The 20,345-nt window shown below is 40.8% G+C and overlaps 1 protein-coding gene across 5 annotated transcripts in view; it reads right to left on the bottom strand.

Annotated features, from left to right (window-relative positions):
* Window positions 1-20,345, bottom strand: part of STARD13 (StAR related lipid transfer domain containing 13) — a 219,686-nt gene that overhangs the window by 154,914 nt on the left and 44,427 nt on the right. Inside the window, exon 1 of one of the 5 annotated variants that reach the window (XM_043477440.1) lies at window positions 5,900-6,187. The exons of 3 other annotated variants lie outside the window; for them this stretch is intronic. In XM_043477440.1, coding sequence (XP_043333375.1) covers window positions 5,900-6,068 — 169 coding nt within the window. In that variant the 5' untranslated portion in view covers window positions 6,069-6,187. Of the gene's footprint in view, window positions 1-5,899; window positions 6,188-20,345 lie in introns of those variants that run through there. One more of the 5 variants, XM_043477444.1, reaches the window with a different exon arrangement.

The following is a 20,345-nucleotide window of genomic DNA, read 5'->3' as shown; positions in this document are numbered from 1 at the left end:
TATCTTTTTTAAAACTGACTTGCATCTTCTCTGAACTACCCCAAATCCTTTAAGAAAATGAGGTAGAATGTAAATTAAGACATAATGTCTTTACCCACACCAAAATCATATTCAGGTTGCCCCTGAGGAGACAGAAGATGATTTTCACATGATCCTCATTTCATTCAAAGATCTGGTGTGCAATGCATGATCATCTTCTTGTGTGTTCTTCCCTAGTCTCAGCACCTCATTCTCACAGCTAATGAGACACAGGGACAGAGCACATGATCATCTGTTCCACTAAATTTCCACCAATGTATTTTCCCTTACATGGGCTCAGTGGTAAAGAATCCTGCCTGCCAATGGTTCAGTCCCTGAGTTGGGAAGATTTCCTGGAGGAAGAAATGGCAACCCATTCCAGTATTCTTGCCTGGAGAATCCAATGGACTGAGAAGCCTGGTTGGCTACAGTCCATGGGGTCGCAGAGAGTCAGACACAACTGAGCAAGCATGCATTTTCCTTTATATAGGACGTTTACTAAAACCCACTTGTTTTCTATCTAAGTAAGTCTGGGCCATCAATTGCTCAGACCACTACTGGTGATTTTCTTTCTCCACGCCCCCCGCCCCCCCAACTTGTGCTTCTAATTGGCCATGATTAGCTTGCTAGGGAAATAGGGAACCTTGTTTTAAAAGAGTTGACCAATGTCCTAAATTTACTAAGAATTAAAGCACTGATTATAGGATGGGGCGGGAGGAGAAATGAGGAAAAAATGAATCAGTGAATTTCTGCTCACTTAAACTAATGTCACAAAATCTGCATCTGGGAAGGGTGTTTATAAGTTCAGAACTAATAAGCTCAGTGGAGTGCAGCTATGAAAGTCACAATTTGGTTAAAGTTAAACTCTCAAGTTTTATATGTGTACAAGCATATTGCTCTTTGATAATTTCCTTCTAGTACTTATTTCTTGACTGCTCACATTTTTACTATGTGATGATTTTTAAAATGTTATTCAAAGTTAGTTGACTTAATTCACTTAACAGATTTTCCTGTAACTTCTAGTCGAATAGTGTCCTTTCTGTACAGGCCCTCCAGTCCACCAGCACAGAATAGAAAGAGGCTCTGATTTCATGAAATGTGAATTTCTGACAATTTTTTTTTTTTAAGAACTTTTGACCAGCACTCTCACATGACTGACACATTCTCACCCTGTTTTCTGTGTTCATCTGTCTTTCTGCGGGTGTATTCATCCTCTGTTTCTGAAAGTAGTTGACTAAGAGAATGCAAGGCACAGAGAAAGGGCAATCCCCCCCCCAAAAAAAACCCCAGAGAATTATTTAATTTTGGCTGATGCTACTCAATGGGTGGAGGTTTCTTATACCAGGGATGAGCAATGCCACCACTTAGGTTGGGCAAATCCCCAAGATATCATTTGATGGGCAGATCCCCAAGATATCATTTGACTTGATAGAGGCATGAGAGTGAATACATCACTAATGCCCAGTTCCATTCTCTGTGAACATAAAAATGGCAGTTTATTCCACTCTAGATGAGTTCAGGAGCTATCTCTAAAAATAGTCTCAGATAAAAAGTCAATGAAAGTGCAGGTCCAATTTTCACTAATTCTCCTATTAGTGAAATTTCTACACTCTACATTTTCTATCAAGAAAAGAGGGGTTTTTTTGGTGAGCATGGGGGTATACCTACATTAACTCTCTGGTCCCTACAATCCTTTTAAGGGGCCAGGCATTACAATAACTCTATGGTACAGTCCAGGACTCCTGAGAAAGAAAGGTTTTACAAGTTCCTTTATAGTTATAACTAACCTTTACAGTTACAGCTTATACTGACATTTAAATAGTCCACAAGACTGGACATCCTCATGTTCCTAGTAAATTGATAATGAGAGCATTAAACAGGTAACAAAGAAGCATGCCCGGGTAGATGTTGAATGACATAATACGGAAAATGTAAATAAGCATCATCTTTCTCTTAAAGTAATAACCTGTGATCACAGAATCCTAGAATTTTAGAGACAATGGGAACTTCGTGCTTACTTAATTCAAACTCTTTCATTTTATGCAAGAAGAAAAGAATGGCCCAGAGAAGTTGTTACTTTCCCCAGATCACACAATTAATTAGCATCAGAAGTAGAATTAAAATCTGATTTCCATTTCACCATTTCCTTGACAAGATGTAGAAAAATTAGAAGTCATTGATCTGTTCCACATTAGATTGCTGCTCTGTTTCCCTTTTGGCTTTGTCACTCTGGATTTAAATTTCCCTGCTTTATGCACTCTAGTTCAAGAAGTTACTGCCTCAACCACAGAAATACCCTGAGAACCAGAATCACAGTCTGACCATCTCATTTCCTCATCAAGAAATGAAGGCCCAGTGAAAGTCTGAAACTTGCCACAGTAAAAGAATGAGACAGCGTCTAAAGAGAGCCTGCATCCCTGTCTCCTTTTTTCTCTAGAGTTCAGTGGACTTTATTGCAATCAGGTCCATTTCATGCTATTTAAAGCATTAACATATTTTTTACATTTAATAGCATGATGAATTCTTTCACAAAGCAAGTAATCACATTTATATATCTGCCTCAATTTGAATTTCCTAGTAAGGTGTGTGTGTATAGACTTAAGCATAGTACACATGTAGCCAATAAATTGTAGCCATCTAATGACATAAAGGAGAAGGAAATGGCAACCCACTCCAGTGTTTTTGCCTGGAGAATCCCAGGGACGGGGGAGCCTGGTGGGCTGCCGTCTATGGGATCACACAGAGTCGGACACAACTGAAGTGACTTAGCAGCAGCAGCAATGACATAAAATCCCCATTCTCCCCTTCCATGGCCTAATATACTCTTCCTCCACCTCCTTAGCATCCTCCCTCTTGTCCATCCCAAGTGCCTGCCTGTGAGGGAAATAAGGACCATTATTATTTCCATCCTCTCTCCCTATAACAATTTCCCCATTGATTCAGCAAGATTGTGGGGTAAGGACTATGAGCAGTATAACTTATGTGATAAGTTTTTACTCTGTAAAACAACACTCTATTTTAAACATTGCTTCTCTTTTTAACTGGACTTAAGACTTCAGAACTAAAGAGACAGCTAGAGAAATGGTGCATGTATATTTTGGAGCATACCCTAAGATGAGCAAGTTTAGATTCATCCTGGGTTTTAGCAACTCATTCTGATCCTATGCATCATCAAAGATTCCTTTATTTCCCTTCCTTGTTTTTCCCTCCCATGAGTGGATCTACTGTTGAATCATGTCCATGCCATTCAATGATTATCTCATTGTAATGAGGTCAGAGAGGAGCAACTTACTCCTGTTTGCACTGTTCCCAACAGCCATGAAAGACTATGTCTTCATGCCCCCAAATTGTATTAATACAATGCCCAATCTTTCTTGAAATATCTATAGCAGAGTAGTGAAAACCATTTTAGTGAAGTGGCTGTCATTTCAAGATACCAATAAGTGAGCTACAAAAAATAATGATGCTATTAATTTAATACGCACTTGATAAGCTTTAACTGAATGATTGTAGGCCATTAGTAAAATAAACAGACGTCATGTACTATTGGGTACTAACTGCTTGAGGAAGGTAAAACACAGAGCACTTTGTTCCACCAGAGAAATAAGACCTGACTGGAAATCTCATGATGATTCTATAATATGGTTCAGTGCTATATCCTGAGTAGAAAAGATTGAAATATACAATTCAGAAATCAACCACAGGTTTGGTAGTTTAACCCTCACTATAAAAACTAAAAAATGGTTTAGAGTATGATTGAGCATGGTCTCTACAGATACATTCAAATACCAGTTCTTACTATGTAACTTTGGAGAAATTATTTAAACTCTATGTACTTCTGTTTTCTCACCTCTAAAATGGGTATAATAATAGTACTCACCTACAAGGATGTACTTTTTGAGGATAAAATGAATTGAAATACATAATATAAAACCCTCAGAGCAGAACATGATATATTATAAATGTTCAGTCAATATTCTCTACTATTACAGGAAACCAATGTATTCATACAGTAAACCCAGTAAAATCGTTTTGCTTCTGCTTTCTCAAAGTCTTATGATACAATTTCACATTGTATTATTAACTCACCATCTAACTCATTATTAACAAATAACAAGCTCCTAATCATTGGACTGTTGGAATTCTTGCATGCTTTACCTATGATCCTAACTGTCACTTAATTTTTAGGCATTCATTAGCTTCAAATATTCCATTGCCCAATATTAAAAAAAAGGTAAGAATGCTCAAATTTTCTAATTAGACAAAATGAAACACTGACACAGAATACACTTTCAATGATCATACATGTGTTCATAACATCTCAAGTCCTTACTGGAAAAATAATCTTCATTCCAGAAAGAACATGAATAATTTTTTATGAAATAAATCACTATAACTTCTTTAAGGAGATTGACAAAGATATTTCAAACTATTTGTATGCAATGTTTCTAACATAACACACTTTATGAGCATGCTGAGGAACATTTACAGAGCACAGACTATATAAGCCATCAAACTGTCACCAAACATTTACTGAGCCCCTATGTCCATAATGATGATGATGTCTGGTAAAGCACTATTGTTAGAAATCTCTAAAACTAAAATGGAGCTGGCTTTTATTCTAAGCCTAGTGTATTTTTAAATCAAGCCACAGGGAAATGATTACTTTTGTTTCTATTCAACCAAGACCTGCACACAGAGTTTATGGAATGACATAATATCCTTCCTGAAATCAGACCGGTATGTAGGACCAGTATCCTTCACACATAACCAGTTCCTGAACCTTTAAAAACAAATCCTAATTTCCAAGGAAACAATCTCATCAAATGCTGCTCACTAGAATACATATTGTTCCTTTTGGAAACATTACAATAAGATTTTCATGATTACGAACCCCAGCTTCCCCTCTAAAATTCAATATAATCTTAAACTCATTTAAGTGGAAGTTGTATTTTTGTAATGGCTCTAGAAAATCCTGGTCAATTTATGTATCACCAATATAATAATTTAGCTATTTAGTCAGTCTGCAAGGGGCTGGTTATAAACTTCATAAGCATATTGTATATGTGTAGGTATGTGTGTATGTCTTTTAAATGGGCAACTGAAGTTTCTTAGGAATGCTCATCTTTCTACTCTACACAAACCTATCCTAAGATAAACAGCACCTTTTAAACTATTTCCGGAGCATAAAGAGCTTTAGTGATTTCCCCCCACCCGCCTTGAGAATAAAAAGGGACACCTAGCAGCTTGTAATCAGCATCCTCTCCTGTCTGCCTTACAAAGCTGGTGCTTCTGTTACAAGATTTGTTTTGAGGTTAGCAGACACTTTTATCTTTTACTAGAAGAACAATATCAACAAATCAGTGGCAACTGCTGACATAAACGTACAAACAGGCAGAGAATGTGACTTTGGTTGTCAGCCCAAAGGCCTTAAGAATAGAATTTTAACTTTCTCCTGTCACTAACAGTGTTCTAAAGAATCTTGGCAGGGTGGAAGTTAGTTCTTCGCCTTCTCCCAATTAAATAAACAAGTGTCCAAGTTTTAAATGTGACAGAGCGTGAGGAACCTGCTGAAAAGCTCCTAAAATCCGTACTGAGGAAACCTGTCTCATTTGTTCTGTAGACACACATTGAGTCTCGGAAACTGATGGTTCACTGTCCCGTCCTGAAGTTTTCTGTGGACTTTACCGTTGACTTATGCGGCAGCTAAGCGCTGTCACTGTTTGCTTAAAACGGCAGCATTTCTGAAAGGTATGCGCGGCGTGGCATAGAAATCCATGTATTGTAAAGTGAAAACAGTCATTTTTAAAAACGGGGTTAGCATGAAAGAGAGCCCACAGAAATCAGAATTAGCAACAGCCTTCCGCTACCAGCGACTCACCTTGTTGAATTTTAGTCACTAGCTGATGGCGTGCTAGAATCCGGCTCATCCTGTAAGGAGAGCGTCTCGTAGTCTGATCAAATCGCAAATACATCTCCTGGCCCTCAGGTGTCATGGCATTTAGATAGTAGCAACCTGAAGCTGGGGTCCGGGGTCCCTGACTCAACATCCCGGCAGACTTTCTTCTGCCCTTGTGGCGGTTTCCGTCTGCCTCCAGCCTCAGTCACTGAGCGAGGCACCCAGCCCGGCAGAGCTCAACAGACCCAGCGATTTTTAAAAAAAAAGAAAAAAAGGAGTGCCAGGAGCCACAACTCAGAATTCCAGCCCTCGGCTCCCACGTGACCTCGCAGACCCAATCGGAGCGGGGCAGGAGACGGGACGGGGCGCGCCCGGCCGCGAGCCCGGGAGAGGCAGGTCCCGCAGAGCCGAGAGCGGCGCGGTGGGGAAGCCCACGCGAGCACGGCCCTGCCCTGTGGCCTTGCCCTGCCTCCGCGCTGACGAAGCCCGGAGAAGCGGCCCTCACTGGGAGTTCAGAGGAAAAGAGACAGGGAGGAGAAAACGGCAGCAGAAGGAAAACAATGCCTGGGCACGGGAAAAATCTTTCTGGTGGTAAAGGTTAGGGAAAGCACGCTCGCCTTCTCCAGGGCAGCTGCAGCCCAGCCGGGTAGAAGATCTGGGTGTGACAAACGACGTACGTGAAAAGCCGCTTCACATAAGCATAAAGCTCTGAGTATAAATTACCACCCTTCATTACAAAGAAATAAATAAAGTTTTCCCAGTGAAGAGTAAACTTGAAGTGCTTTAACGCCCTGAGTAAACACACTCCAGGCCCCTGACCCTCGGCATGGGAGGTTGAGCTCTTAAGGAGGAGACTGGCAGAGGTCAGCGTCTTTGTTGAATATCTACCCCTTTAAATTTTCCACTTCCCCAATTTTTAACCACCCAGAGGCAAAATATTGATATTTTGAAAGTACCTCTCACATTTAAGACACTGCCAGGAATCATTGTAAAAATGCAGATTCATGCAAAGCTGCTGTCACCAAGCTGCTTGGGATCAGTAGAGGTTATGCAGAAGGGCTAATACAGGCCTTACAGCAAAGGGGCCTCAAGAAGACACAAGAGGACACAAGAAGACATTAGAGCAAGCAAGAGGACACAAGAGGACACAAGAAGACACAAGAAGACATTAGAGGAAGCAATATTATTTTTGACTGAGGTGATGAGAGCTGGCAACACAGAGAAAGAGACCTTTGGGTGGGATTTGAAAAAAAAAAAATGGGTGGGATTCTGACAGGCAGAGGCTGAGGAGGGTCTGTGCCCACATGTGTAGAGATCTGGAACCAGAGTGTGTGTTTAAGGAAACTGCCAGTAATTCCACTTGGCCGTATCAGAGTATACATATGGGAATAATTAGTGTTTTTCCCTCTATTTTTTTCTCTTTAATATTGTTTGATGTGAAGAGGAAAAAAAAATCCATAGAAAACATGTTATCAAATTCTAAGCCTGGGGCTGAAGGAATAAAGTTCTTTGAAAAAGAGGCATATGGCCAAGTTGTTCTTATAGTTGGCTGACTTAAACTTAAATATAGCCTGGCCTGGGATTTCAAATCCTAATAATGAAAAACTCTCAATTGAAAGTTCAACGGGGCTTAAATTAGGGCCTCGATTCTTGCTGTGTGTGTCAGACCTAACATCTTTCCCTGTGGAACCTTCTGCAATTCTGGGAAGCAGCTCATTTCGCATAAATATCTTCCTAGGTAAAAGTGAAAGTCACTCAGTTGTGTCTGACTCTTTGTCACCCCATGGACTGTAGCCTGCCAGGCTCCTCTGTCCGTGGAATTCTCCAGGCAAGAATACTGGAGTGGGTAGCCGTTCCCTGTTCCAGGGGATCTTCCCAACCTAGGGATCAGATTGAACTCAGGTCTCCCACATTGCAGGCGGATTCTTTACAGTCTGAGACACCAGGGAAGCCCTATTAGGTAAATGAACACCTTAATATAGATCCCTAGGACCTTCACTGGAATATATTCTCTCTCATGGCAATTGTGAACCTCTTCTGATAATCATGCAAAGAGGAGGTAAGGGTCAGGTTTTCAAGTCAGCATTGATACAGGAAAGAAAAGGAAGCTCTCATGGGTCACAGTGTTCTTTTTCCATTTTTATTTAGGATTTGATCAGAGTTTTTCTATTCCAGGGGATCTTTTGTGGATGGTGAAAGGGATCTAATATCTAGTGCCCCGTATGCAGGAAGCCTGGGCATGCATGGCAGAAACGCTTAGCACTCCACTGCAATATTAGATACTCCAGAGGTCCACTCTCCCAGCTCAGATCCAGCACTGGCTTCTTCTGTCTGATGGAGATGAAGATATCAGCCACCTTATGTACACCTTTTGGTTTGATAGTCTAGTGCTGAGGACACCCCTGCTGTAAATACCCGCCAGTTATTACTTTTCAATGGGAGAGTATAGAAGAGTAGAGAGAGCAAGAAGAAAGGACCTTGCAAACCTTGGATATGTCTGGAAAACCAAGCAAAGGGAAGGAAGCACAGGAAGTGATATACAGTTGCTTTTTAGCTGTGGGTAACACTTAAAGAAAGACTGACCATTCCCAGTGCCAACCTTGTAGTTTAATACTGATGTGGCTGCATTTTAAAAATAAATAGGAATGATTCTTACTAAAGCACCTCAGTGTATCTTGGCCAGGTTACCATTTAAAAAAATCACAATGCTTCCTTTGTACAATAATGAACACATGAATACTCAAAGTCCTGAGGTGTTTTGTTCTGAAAACATCAAGATCATAAATATGTAGTCTTTGATATATGTAAACAGATACAAAATGTGAAACATAGTATTTCATAGGAGATGGCAATGAAGAACAGGAATTGAATGCAAATTAGAGGAAAAAAGGAACCTGAATTCCCTGATTAAAAGAAGACAACTTAGAAGACAGCCTAATTTCTCTAAAAATCAGTCTGAGTTTTAATAAAGGGATCTATGAAGGATCATGTATAACATCTTTGTCTTCCTGTGTCACATCCAACGTATTTTTTATGGTTAAAGTGTGGGTATGCTCAGTCTCTCAGTCGTTTCTGACTCATTGTGACCATATGGACTGTGGCCCACAAGGCTCCTCTGTCCATGGGATTTTCCCGGTCAGAATACTGGAGTGGGTTGCCATTTCCTCTTCCAGGGGATCTTCCAAACCCAGAGATTGAATTTCTGTCTCCTGCATCTCTTGCATTGTCAGGCAGATTCTTTACTGCTGCCGAAGCCCATTGGTTAGAGTAGTATCTATAAATCTATACAACTGCTCACCATGGTTTTGTCATTTTGTGTGTTTCAGAATACCATATTTAAGGCAGGTAAGTAACATTATTTTCTCATTAGCATCATTAATGTCTTGTTTTATGCTAATGTATTGCTATGAATCCTAAGCTCTTTCAATGAATTCTTTTATCATTTGGCCCCGGTGTTAGAAGAATCACCACTGGCTGGGCAGTTCTGGTTGTTGTAAATGTAAAATCAAGAAACTGCTGATAATTTTCCCTCGGCTGAAATGTCCTCCATGCATCTCGTGGACAGAGGTCTTCCTCTTCACTGGTGAGTGAGTGGATGAGGACCAAAGGAATCAGAGAAGGAGAGAGTGCTGAAAACCCAGGATGCTGGATTTCCTCCTTTCCAATTCCTTCAAAAGTGAGGAAAATGGATGGTACTAGTTTTTAGTTTTCACCTACTTTTCCTCTTTCCTAATTTGGTCATTAAGAACAATCTTCACTCAGACTATTCAGGGATGGGATAAACAGATCAATATTGGGAACCAACAAGAGCAGTGAATAGGGGAATGGAAGAGGGGGAGTGGCTAACAAAGCTAAGCACCTACTGGGTGCTAAACTTATGCCATTTACATGTCACATCTTTAATTAATCTCCATGGAAACTCTCTGTGCTATCTTATTGATATAATTTTGTGGAAAAGGAAATTAAGACTCAGAGGTGAACAAATGTCCCAGGTGATACAGCGACCAAGTGTAGAGCCTCTGTGTATCTCTAAGCTGATGATATTTTAACTCTTTCCACTATTACACATGAGGGACAGGAAAGGGAAAACTGTGGCACTAAAAGGGTGCTGGGGAAATTGGATAAGGGAGAAAATTTTAGGAAGAATATACTGAAAATCATCTTAATCCTATTTAATAGTATGTGATGGAAATATGGGTATAGGGTAGCTAAATTCTTGCGGTGGTTGAGATCAAGGTGTCATTAGAGTAATATACACAGCCCAGAGCCTTTAATTAAACCAGTGAGAACTATGGGCCGCCTCTGGAGTAACTTCAGACTGAGAGCTGGAGGCCCGCCCATTCCTTCCCCAATCCTACAGTGAAGAGGCAGCCTGATGGCCTCTCTGTTCAACAGCTTCTCTTCTGGAGGGTAGGCTGTTTGCCCTCTGCTTTCCACTCGTCCTCAAGGCTAACTCTGCATATTGGCTGGCCTCTTCGATGGCATTGCTTCCTAAGGCAAACACTCCAAACACAGCCAAAACTCTGAAATTTGACCTCTAAACAAAACTTTTGGTATTTAAAAATTTTAAGTCTTTTGATAGATGATCCCAGATTAGTGCTCAACGGAATTTTGTGTACATGTGGCAGAAAGTGAGGAGCGCTTTTACAGAAGCCAGGAATGTCTCACTGTGCTTTCATCTGTCTGCTTCTCCTTCTGTTCCTTCACGCACATTCCAGCCTCCTCATCAGCCTGTTCAGAGGGCGCCAAGGCAGTTCTGCCAAGTAGGAAAATGTTTGAGATACAAGTGGTTGGTGGAAAGAAAGAAGAACCAATCTGGAGGGTTGCTTTTTAAACTACTTGAATCCAAAGGTTGTGGTTTCATGTCAAAGCTTCCTGTGGGCCCTCAGGCTCATTTCAAGAATTTCTACCAGTTGATTTGTGATGCATGTGCCCCATTCTTTGTCAATAAACCTTTCCGGTATGCATACATCACATGCCCGCTGACCAATGCAGGCAAGCCAGGGATATTAACACACAGCCATGACCAGAACCATGCACAAAACCTTTCATTCTCTCCTGATTCAGTTTTCCCACCTCTAGGCCTTGTCTCCCACATGGAGTCCAGATCTTACTGCAAAAACTTCTGGGCGGTAATGGATTTCCTTTTATTTTTGTCTCAGCCCTCGTTGCTCTCTTTAGTTAACTTCATCTCTGTAGGCCTTTCAGAGTGCATTCTCTGCCCTCATTCCATCCCCTGGGGATCCAGCCATCAGATCTAGTTCATATGGCCAGCGATTTGGCCTGATTTGTCCTGGGCTCACTGCCTACACCCATCCATTCCAGCCAAACCAAAATTCTTTCACTTTTATAAGTTGTTTCAAAGATCTGGAACTGTGTGATTTCCTACTCTTTCACCCTGTCAAAACCTACTGCCTTCAGAAACAGTTTCATGACTAATGCAAAAACTTTAGTATTAACAGTCATGTTAATACCTGTAAATATTGGTTATATGACTAGATTAGATTAGATTGTTACATGCTAATATGGAGTCCATTTGTTCATTTCAACTATTATTCACATATCTTGGGTTTGGAAAAGCTATTAAAAATATTCCAATCCAACCACCCAATTACTATACAAGTCATGGTCAGATCAATGAATGAATGCTCTACCCAACAAATGTGAAGTATATTACCTCACTGAGGACTACGAGCTGTTTAAGAAAGTTTTTGGTTATAATTTCAATCCATTGGTTCTAATTCTGTCATTTGGAATTAGGACAAATCTATTCCTTCTTCCATGTGCCTGTTCTTCAGATATTTTTAGAAAACCAACCTCTTATAAGACTCTCCTTTCATAGGTTAAACATATTCCATCAAACCACACAACTTCTAACTATTTAGCAAGCTGATTGTTGTCTTTTGGATCTGCTCCAGTCTCTCAGTATCTCTTTAAAAATACTGTTCTTACCCTAAACTTAAGCTTTAGACATGGCCAAGCAGAATAGTATGTGGCACAGGGTGTGGGTACCTCCTGCTCTCAGGGGATTGCACTCTTGTTGATCCAGTCTGAGATAATGAGAGGTTTTATTTTTTTAATCTATATTTACTCAATCATTAATTCAGCATGGAATTAATGTGAATTAATTAATTAATGCCTGCACAGCACTGCAGTAAGTATGAAAGATACAATGGTGAATGCGATGTATTTGTCCTTGTCTCAATGGACAGTCTGGCAGGGAAGAGAAAAAAAAAAATCTCACTATTATACGAATGTTAAGTGCTATGTGGGAGGCTATCTCTATCACCTCAGACTACGTTAGAGTCAATATAAGTGGTGTTTCTGTGTTTTCAGAAGATCTGTTGTTAAATGAGTGTTCTCTATCCTGTAATTAATAAATGAGCTTTCAAACTTAAGAGCAGGTTTTTAGCTTATTAAAATTACTATTGTGTTGTTGTTTAGTCAATAAGTCATATTCGGCTCTGCAACACCATGGACTGTAGATGGCCAGGCTCCTCTGTCTGTCGAATTTTCCAGGCAAGAATACTGGAGTGGGCTGCCATCTCCTCCTCCAGGGGAATCTTCCCGACCCCAGAATCAAACCCTCATCTCTTGCGTTTCTGACATTGGCAGCCGGATTCTTTACCACCAGTGTCACCTGTGAAGCCCCAAGGAATTATTGAGATATTTTTAACTCCTGATTTTCTCTTCCAACAGTTTTCAGTTCAGTTCAGTTCAATCGCTCAGGCGTCTCCAACTCTGAGAGCCCATGGACTGCAGCACACCAGGCCTCCCTGTCCATCACCAACTCCTGGAGTTTACTCAAACTCATGTCCATCGAGTCAGTGATGCCATCCAGCCATCTCATCCTCTGTCATACCCTTTTCCTCCTCCCTTCAATCATTCCCAGCATCAAGGATCTTTTCAAAGGAGTCAGTTCTTCGCATCAGGTGGCCAAAGTATTGGAGTTTCAGCTTCAACATTAGTCCTTCCAACGAATATTCAGGACTGATTTCCTTTAGGATTGACTGGTTGGATCTCCTTGCAGTCCAAGGGACTCTCAAGAGTCTTCTCCAACACCACAGTTCAAAAGCATCAATTCTTCAGCACTCAGCTTTCTTTATAGTCCAACTCTCATATCCATACACGACTATTGGAAAAACCATTGCTTTGACTAGATGGACCTTTGTTGGCAAAGTAATGTCTCTGCTTTTCAATATGCTGTCTGGGTTGGTCATAACTTTTCTTCCAAGGAGTAAGTTTCTTTTAATTTCATGGTTGCAGTCACCATCTGCAGTGATTTTGGAGCCAAAAAAAATAAAGTCTGTCACTGTTTCCACATCTATTTGCCATAAAGTGATGGGACCAGATTCCATGATCTTGGTTTTCTGAATGTTGAGCTTTAAGCCAACTTTTTCACCCTCCTCTTTCACTTTCATCAAGAGGTTCTTTAGTTCTTCTTCACTTTCTGCCATAAGAGTGGTGTCATCTGCATATTTGAGGTGATTGATATTTCTCCCTGCAGCCTTGATTCCAGCTTTGTGCTTCATCCAGCCCAGCATTTCTCATGATGTACTCTGCATATAAGTTAAATAAGCAGGGTGACAATATACAGCCTTGACGTACTCCTTTTCCTATTTGGAACCAGTCTGTTGTTCCATGTCTGGTTCTAACTGTCGCTTCCTGACCTGCATACAGGTTTCTCAAAAGGCAGGTCAGGTGGTCTGGTATGCAGATCTCTTTCAGACTTTTCCACAGTTTATTGTGATCCACACAGTCAAAGGCTTTGGCATAGTCAATAAAGCAGGAATTGATCGTTTTCTGGAACCCTCTTGCTTTTTCGATGATCTAGCAGATGTTGGCAATTTGATCTCTGGTTCCTCTGCCTTTTCTAAAACCAGCTTGAGCATCTGGAAGTTCACGGTTCACATATTGCTGAAGCCTGGCTTGGAGAATTTTGAGAATTACTTTTCTAGCATGTGAGATGAGTGCAATTGTGCAGTGGTTTGAGCATTCTTTGGCATTGCCTTTCTTTGGGATTGGAATGAAAACTGACTTTTCCAGTCCTGTGGCCACTGCTGAGTTTTCCACATTTGCTGGCATATTGAGTGCAGCACTTTCACAGCATCATCTTTTAGGATTTGAAATAGCTCAAGTGGAATTCCATCACCTCCACTAGCTTTGTTTATAGTGATGCTTCCTAAGGCCCGCTTGACTTCATATTCCAGGATTTCTGGCTCTAGGTGAGTGATCACACTATCATGATTATCTGGGTCATGGAGATCTTTTTGTATAGTTCTTGCATGTATTCTTGCCATCTCATCCTAATATCTTTTGCTTCTGTTAGGTCCCTACCATTTCTGTCCTTTATTGTGCCCATCTTTACATGAAATGTTCCCTTGGTATCTCTAATTTTCTTGAAGAGATCTCTAATCTTTCCCATCCTATTGTTTTCCTCTATTTTTTTCACTGATCACTGAGGAAGGCTTTCTTATTTCTCCTTGCTATTCTTTGGAACTCTGCATTCAAATGGGTATATCTTTCCTTTTCTCCTTTGCTTTTCGCTTCTGTTCTTTTCACAGCTATTTGTAAGGTCTCCTCAGACAGCTTTGCATTTCTTTTTCTTGGGGATGTTCTTGATCCCTGTTTCCTATACAATGTCATGAACCTCCATCCATAGTTCATCAGGCACTCTGTCTATCAGATCTAGTCCCTTGAATCTATTTCTCACTTCCACTGTAGAATCATAAGGGATTTGATTTAGGTCATACTTGAATGGTCTAGTGGTTTTCCCTACTTTCTTCAATTTAAGTCTGAACTTGGCAATAAGGAGTTCGTGATCTGAGCCACAGTCAGCTCCCAGTCTTGTTTTTGCTGACTCTATCGAGTTTCTCCATCTTTGGCTGCAAAGAATATAATCAATCTAATTTTGGTATGGACCATCTGCTGATGTCCATGTGTAGCGTTTTCTCTCGTGTTGTTGGAATAGGGTGTTTGCTATGACCAGTGCATTCTCTTGGCAAAACTCTATGAGCCTTTGCCCTGCTTCATTCTGTATCCCAAGGCCAAATTTGCCTGTTACTCCAGGTATTTCTTAACTTCCTACTTTGCATTCCAGTCTCCTATAATGAAAAGGACATCTTTTTTGGGTGTTAGTTCTAGAAGGTCTTGTAGGTCTTCATAGAACCATTCAACTTCAGCTTCTTCAGCATTACTGGTTGGGGTATAGACTTGGATTACCATGATATTGAATGGTTTAATCCAACAGTTTAATCCTGCCTTATTCTTTAAGGTAGCTAGTGAAAATACCTACATTCTAAAAGTATAAAATGAACAGTTAAGTGTGCTTGGAAAAAGGTGAAGGAAAGGTGGAAACAGTAAGAAAACCCAGTTTACAGACACACAAGTCACACAACCCTGTTATTTGCAGGAGGCGGCTGAAATGTGGCTTAAGATTCCTAACAGACAACACAAAAAGGAAATGAGATCAATTATGAGATTTAATATTTCCATAATATAAAAACAGGGCAGTTATTCAAGATAAGCATAGATTACCAGGTATTGAGGAACTCTAACCACCCTACCAGGGAAAATTTTTCTGGGTTCTCACAAAGAATCGGCATCCTCAATGATACTGGATATGGTTCAAGGTTTCTTAACTGACACTTCAGTGTCAATAATAGTGTGATAGCAAAGCACTATTTAGGAAAATTAATTCTAGGAGGGTCCCCCTAGAAAACATGATTTTAGCATACTAGCCTCTGTGATCTTTTAAGCTATGTGTTGAATCGCATCACTTTCCTGCTTAAAGTACTCCAAGTTTTCTACTCTATCTGGAAAAAATTCTGGACTTCTTACTTGGCCCACGAGGTCCTGTGTGATCTATTCCCAGCTCACCACTCCCACCTCATCACAGTCTCCTCACTCGCCATCTCTAGACTTGGCTGCCTTAGAGTCTTCTTTCTATACATGCTGCTCCTCAGCCTGGAATGTTCTTCATGGAGTCCTTCCAATTGCTGGCTCCTTCTCAGCTTGCAAGCATCAGCTTAAATGATGTAGTCTCAGATGCACCATCCCATTCACTTTAGCTAAGTGGAAGCAGCACCCCATTTGTTGGCTCTGTGATGGTGGTGGTTGAGTTGCTAAGTCGTGTCCGACTCTTGCAATCCCACAGACTGTAGCTCACCAATCTCCTCTTTCCATGCAATTCTCTAGGCAAGAATACTGGAGCAGGTTGCCAGTTCCTTTTCCAGGGGATCTTCCCACCCCAGGAATCAAACCCGGGTTTTGCAGGCAGATTCTTTACCAACTGAGCTACAAGGAAAGCACTAGTACTTTCTAAATTTGTATTCACTGAGTTATTTGCCCGTTCACCTATCATTACTTTTTCTTGATAGATTGCTGTGTCTGGACCATGTTTATTTCACACGCATTCTATGTACCCCACCGCAAGGCCTGGCACATAGGAGAAAATCAGTAGCAATTGGTTGAATAAATGATTGAGTAAGAAACTGAATAAATGATTATCTAAATTTTGCCAAAGATAAAATTTAGAATGTCTAGAGGAGTGAATGTATATTTTTAGGCAATCATTATAAATATTGTTGTTGCTACAACAACTTGGATTGGATAAGAATTGGACAGCAGATAATTCAAGATTTTTTTTTCCCCTCCAAAAGAACCTGAAATACTCATATTTTGCTTTGTTAGTTAGGGGAAGGAGAAAGCAATGGCAACCCACTCCAGTACTCTTGCCTGGAAAATCCCATGGATGGAGGAGCCTGGTAGGCTGCAGTCCATGGGGTCGCTAACAGTCGGACACGACTGAGCGACTTCACTTTCACTTTTCACTTTCATGCCTGGAGAAGGAAATGGCAACCCACTCCAGTACTCTTGCCTGGAGAATCCCAGGGATGGGGGAGCCTGGTGGGCTGCTGTCTATGGGGTCGCACAGAGTCGGACACGACTGAAGCGACTTAGCAGCAGCAGTTAGGGGCAAAAGTATATGCTTTGGGCACCAAAGAGAGGACAATTTAAGGCCCCTTGTGAAAACCAGGGAGCTTGGAGGAAGTGAGAAACCGTTTCTTCACAGAGAGAGGCTGAAGGGCATTAAAAAAAAATGTATCTTCATTAGCTTTGAATCAACCTCAAATTTTGTAAACATGCCTCCTGTGCCTTCAGTAAAAAAGTTTAACACCATTGGCCCAAGTGTTCTTCAGGGACCCATTCTGCATCTGGGTTATCAACCACCTCTATTTCTTCATGCTCATAAACATCTTTTAATAATTCTTTAAAAAATTATTGTGGAGATTTTAATTAATTTGTTGTCTGATATTTCTAGAACCTATATATTTTTGCCTTGATTGAAATTAATGTAATTGCTAATTTGGGGTATTTTTCTTTTCTTTTTTAAAAAATTGCTTATATTCTAAAATGGATCATTCAGTCCCTTAGTGGAATTTGTCTGTTATTACAGACCTATCCTCATTTGTATCAGATTTGATTTTCTAATCTCCTTTTCTTATCTCAAACAAGAGTGGATATATTTCCTTTATGTTGACTCAAATTAGTATCTGAATATGAAAGGGAAGCTTGCTCATTAAAGAAATCCTGTGATGAATCCTTTGGTAAATTTTGTATTGATCTTCCACAGTATCTCTTTTTTAAATGTCTGAGCCTGCCCACAGAGAGGCCCATCATTATTAAGATGGCATGCTGGAACCGGAAAGCTCATGACTGAGATTCCTGAAATGTCACCCTACTACCTCACCACCAATGAGAAGAATGTCCATGAGCTGATCATGCACCCTGCAACCCTCATGCCTAATGTTGTCTTTAAAAACTGTTTCTAGAAATCTGAACACAAAGGAGTCTAGGTCTTTTGAGCATGAGCTGTCCTGGATCCAGTCCCCATTTTTATATACAATTGCTTCCCATCGGGCATCAGGCAACAGTTGGATACTAAAGTTCGGAAATAACTATGGCCCACAAACTTAGGGCCATTTGAAAAGACCCTGATGGTGGGAAGGAGTGAAGGTTGGAGGAGAAGGGGACGACAGAGGATGAGATGGCTGGATGGCATTACTGACTCAATGGACATGAGTTTGAGTAAGCTCCAGGAGTTGGTGATGGACAGGGAAGCCTGGTGTGCTACAGTCCATGGGGTTGCAGAGAGTCTGAGTGACTGAACTGAACAAACTGAGGAGGAGTAAGAGTGTAAGATTAATAATGCAATTGAACTGCTTATATATTTAAACCACATATGACTTCTTGGATAAATTCAGCTCAGTACACTAAGAATATGATAGAATGTTTTCCCTCTTTATTCCTAAAGTAAGACCTTTAATCTATACTTTAAAGAATGGAAAGTGGTGCCAGGAGGAGCAATGACATTAGAACACATCCCATAAAGAGAGAAGCACTAAGAATTTGAGAAGGTAGCAACATAGCTCTCTCAGTCAGTCAGTTCAGTTGCTTAGTCATGTCTGACTCTTTGTGACCCCATGGACTGCAGCACGCCAGGCCTCCCTGTCCTTCACCAACTCCCAGAGTTTACTCAAACTCATATCCATTGAGTTGGTGATGCCAACCAACCATTTTATCCTCTGTTGTCCCCTTCTCCTCCTGCCTTCAATCTTTCCCAGCATCAGGGTCTTTTCAAATGAGTCAGCTCTTTGTATCAGGTGGCCAAAGTATTGGAGTTTCAGCTTCAACATTAGTCCTTCCAATGAATATTCAGGACTGATTATCTTTAGGATGGACTGATTGGATCTCCTTGCAGTCCAAGGGACTCTCAAGTCCAACATCACAGTTCAAAAGCATCAATTCTTCAGTGCTCAGCTTTCTTTATAGTCCAACTCTCACATCCATACATTACCCCTGGAAAAACCATAGCCTTGACTAGACAGACCTTTGCTGGCAAAGTAATGTCTCTGCTTTTTAATAAGCTGTCTAAGTTGGTCATAACTTTCCTTCCAAGAAGTAAGGGTCTTTTAATTTCACGGCTGCAGTCACCATGTGCAGTGATAGCTCTCTAGAGCCCTAGATATTGGTATCAGTGGAACTTGGAGGTGATTGGGAAGACAAATTTCAGGACTTAGCACTCGGCAACAAGAGGAGGGTCCTCTTTCAGGTTTGAAAGAATGATTTAATGAAATGTGCTTCTATGTAATAGTATAATTTAAATATGATTTTTTTTCTGCTGATGTTTTGTCTGTCATAGAAACAAAGCCACTAATTAATTCATGTTATAGTTTCTTTAACTCTTTCTTAGTAAAATAGTTCTGATGTATATTTCATGCCAGGCACAGTGCCAGGCACCAAATGTCCAAAGATAAATAGACACTGTCCCTCTTCTCAACAGTATGATTTATCACAGGAAAAGTTGAGGGTAGTTACAGTTACAGGGCTGTGTTACAGGTGCTAGGAAAGAGGTGTGCAGAAGGTGGGAAGCGAGTAGGGTCAGCTGAATCTTAACAAGAGTAGACTCACACACACTGCAGAAAAAACTGTGCTAAGGCTGGCAAGATGCAGAGCTGGGTAAGAATAGGGGAAGATGATATTGGGGGGAAATACCCACAAAGAGAATAAAAAACACAGAACTATTTTCCTTTGCTAAACCTTCTTCTTCATTTATTGAGAGATTAATATTGAGAGATTAAAATGCCTTTTTTTTTTTTTTTGGCTGCTCCAAATGACATGTTGGATCTTAGTTCCCCAACCAGGGATCAGACCCATGACCCCTGTATTGGAAGGGTGGAGTCTTAACCACTGGACCATCAGGGAAGTCCCTATTGAGAGATTAGTATTTCAAGTTGTTGTATCAGAGAACTTTCTGATTCTAAGACTCAAGTTGGAAGGACACACCTTTCCACCAGCACTCCTCCTGACTCGTGTCCCCTGGTCTCCACCAAAGCACTAATGTTGGGGGGATATCTCTCTGCTGTGGCTATTTCCTGGAGGTAATAGTCCTTTTAGCAGAAGGACTATGATGGATGATGGTAAGAACAAAGAGGCAAACTGAATTCAGGAGTTACAGTCTTGGGCCGAAGTTAGAGGGCTCTGCCGGGAAGGCAGTGACAGCAAGAAGTCCTGAAACTCCCCCTCAGGTGGTCCTCTGGCTTGGGGAAACAAGCTATCCTTTGTCTGATCATCTTTCAAAATTGGTACAATTCTACTTTTAAAGGCAAAACAGTTTTCTAAAACTGCATCAGTAGTAGCTTCCCTTGAAGGTTCCTTACACTGATGTTCCTTTGAAATAAGGGAATAAAAGGGCATTGCTTGGCTTTTACGCCTGTTCTGTACGGCCTTCCTGGGGGTGTGGTGGGGTGGTTCTTTACTGTTAGAGAGTATGTGTGTGTGTGTGAATATATAGAGGTTGTCCTGAGATTTCTCATGTTATTTCTCCAGAGCCTGATGTTTATCAAAGCACACGGTGGCCTCTGGC

This window comes from Cervus canadensis, chromosome 9 (assembly GCF_019320065.1).
Source record: "Cervus canadensis isolate Bull #8, Minnesota chromosome 9, ASM1932006v1, whole genome shotgun sequence".
Lineage (NCBI taxonomy): Eukaryota > Metazoa > Chordata > Mammalia > Artiodactyla > Cervidae > Cervus > Cervus canadensis.
The sequence above is the reverse complement of the archived record's forward strand: the minus strand, read 5'-3'. Positions and strand labels throughout refer to the sequence as shown.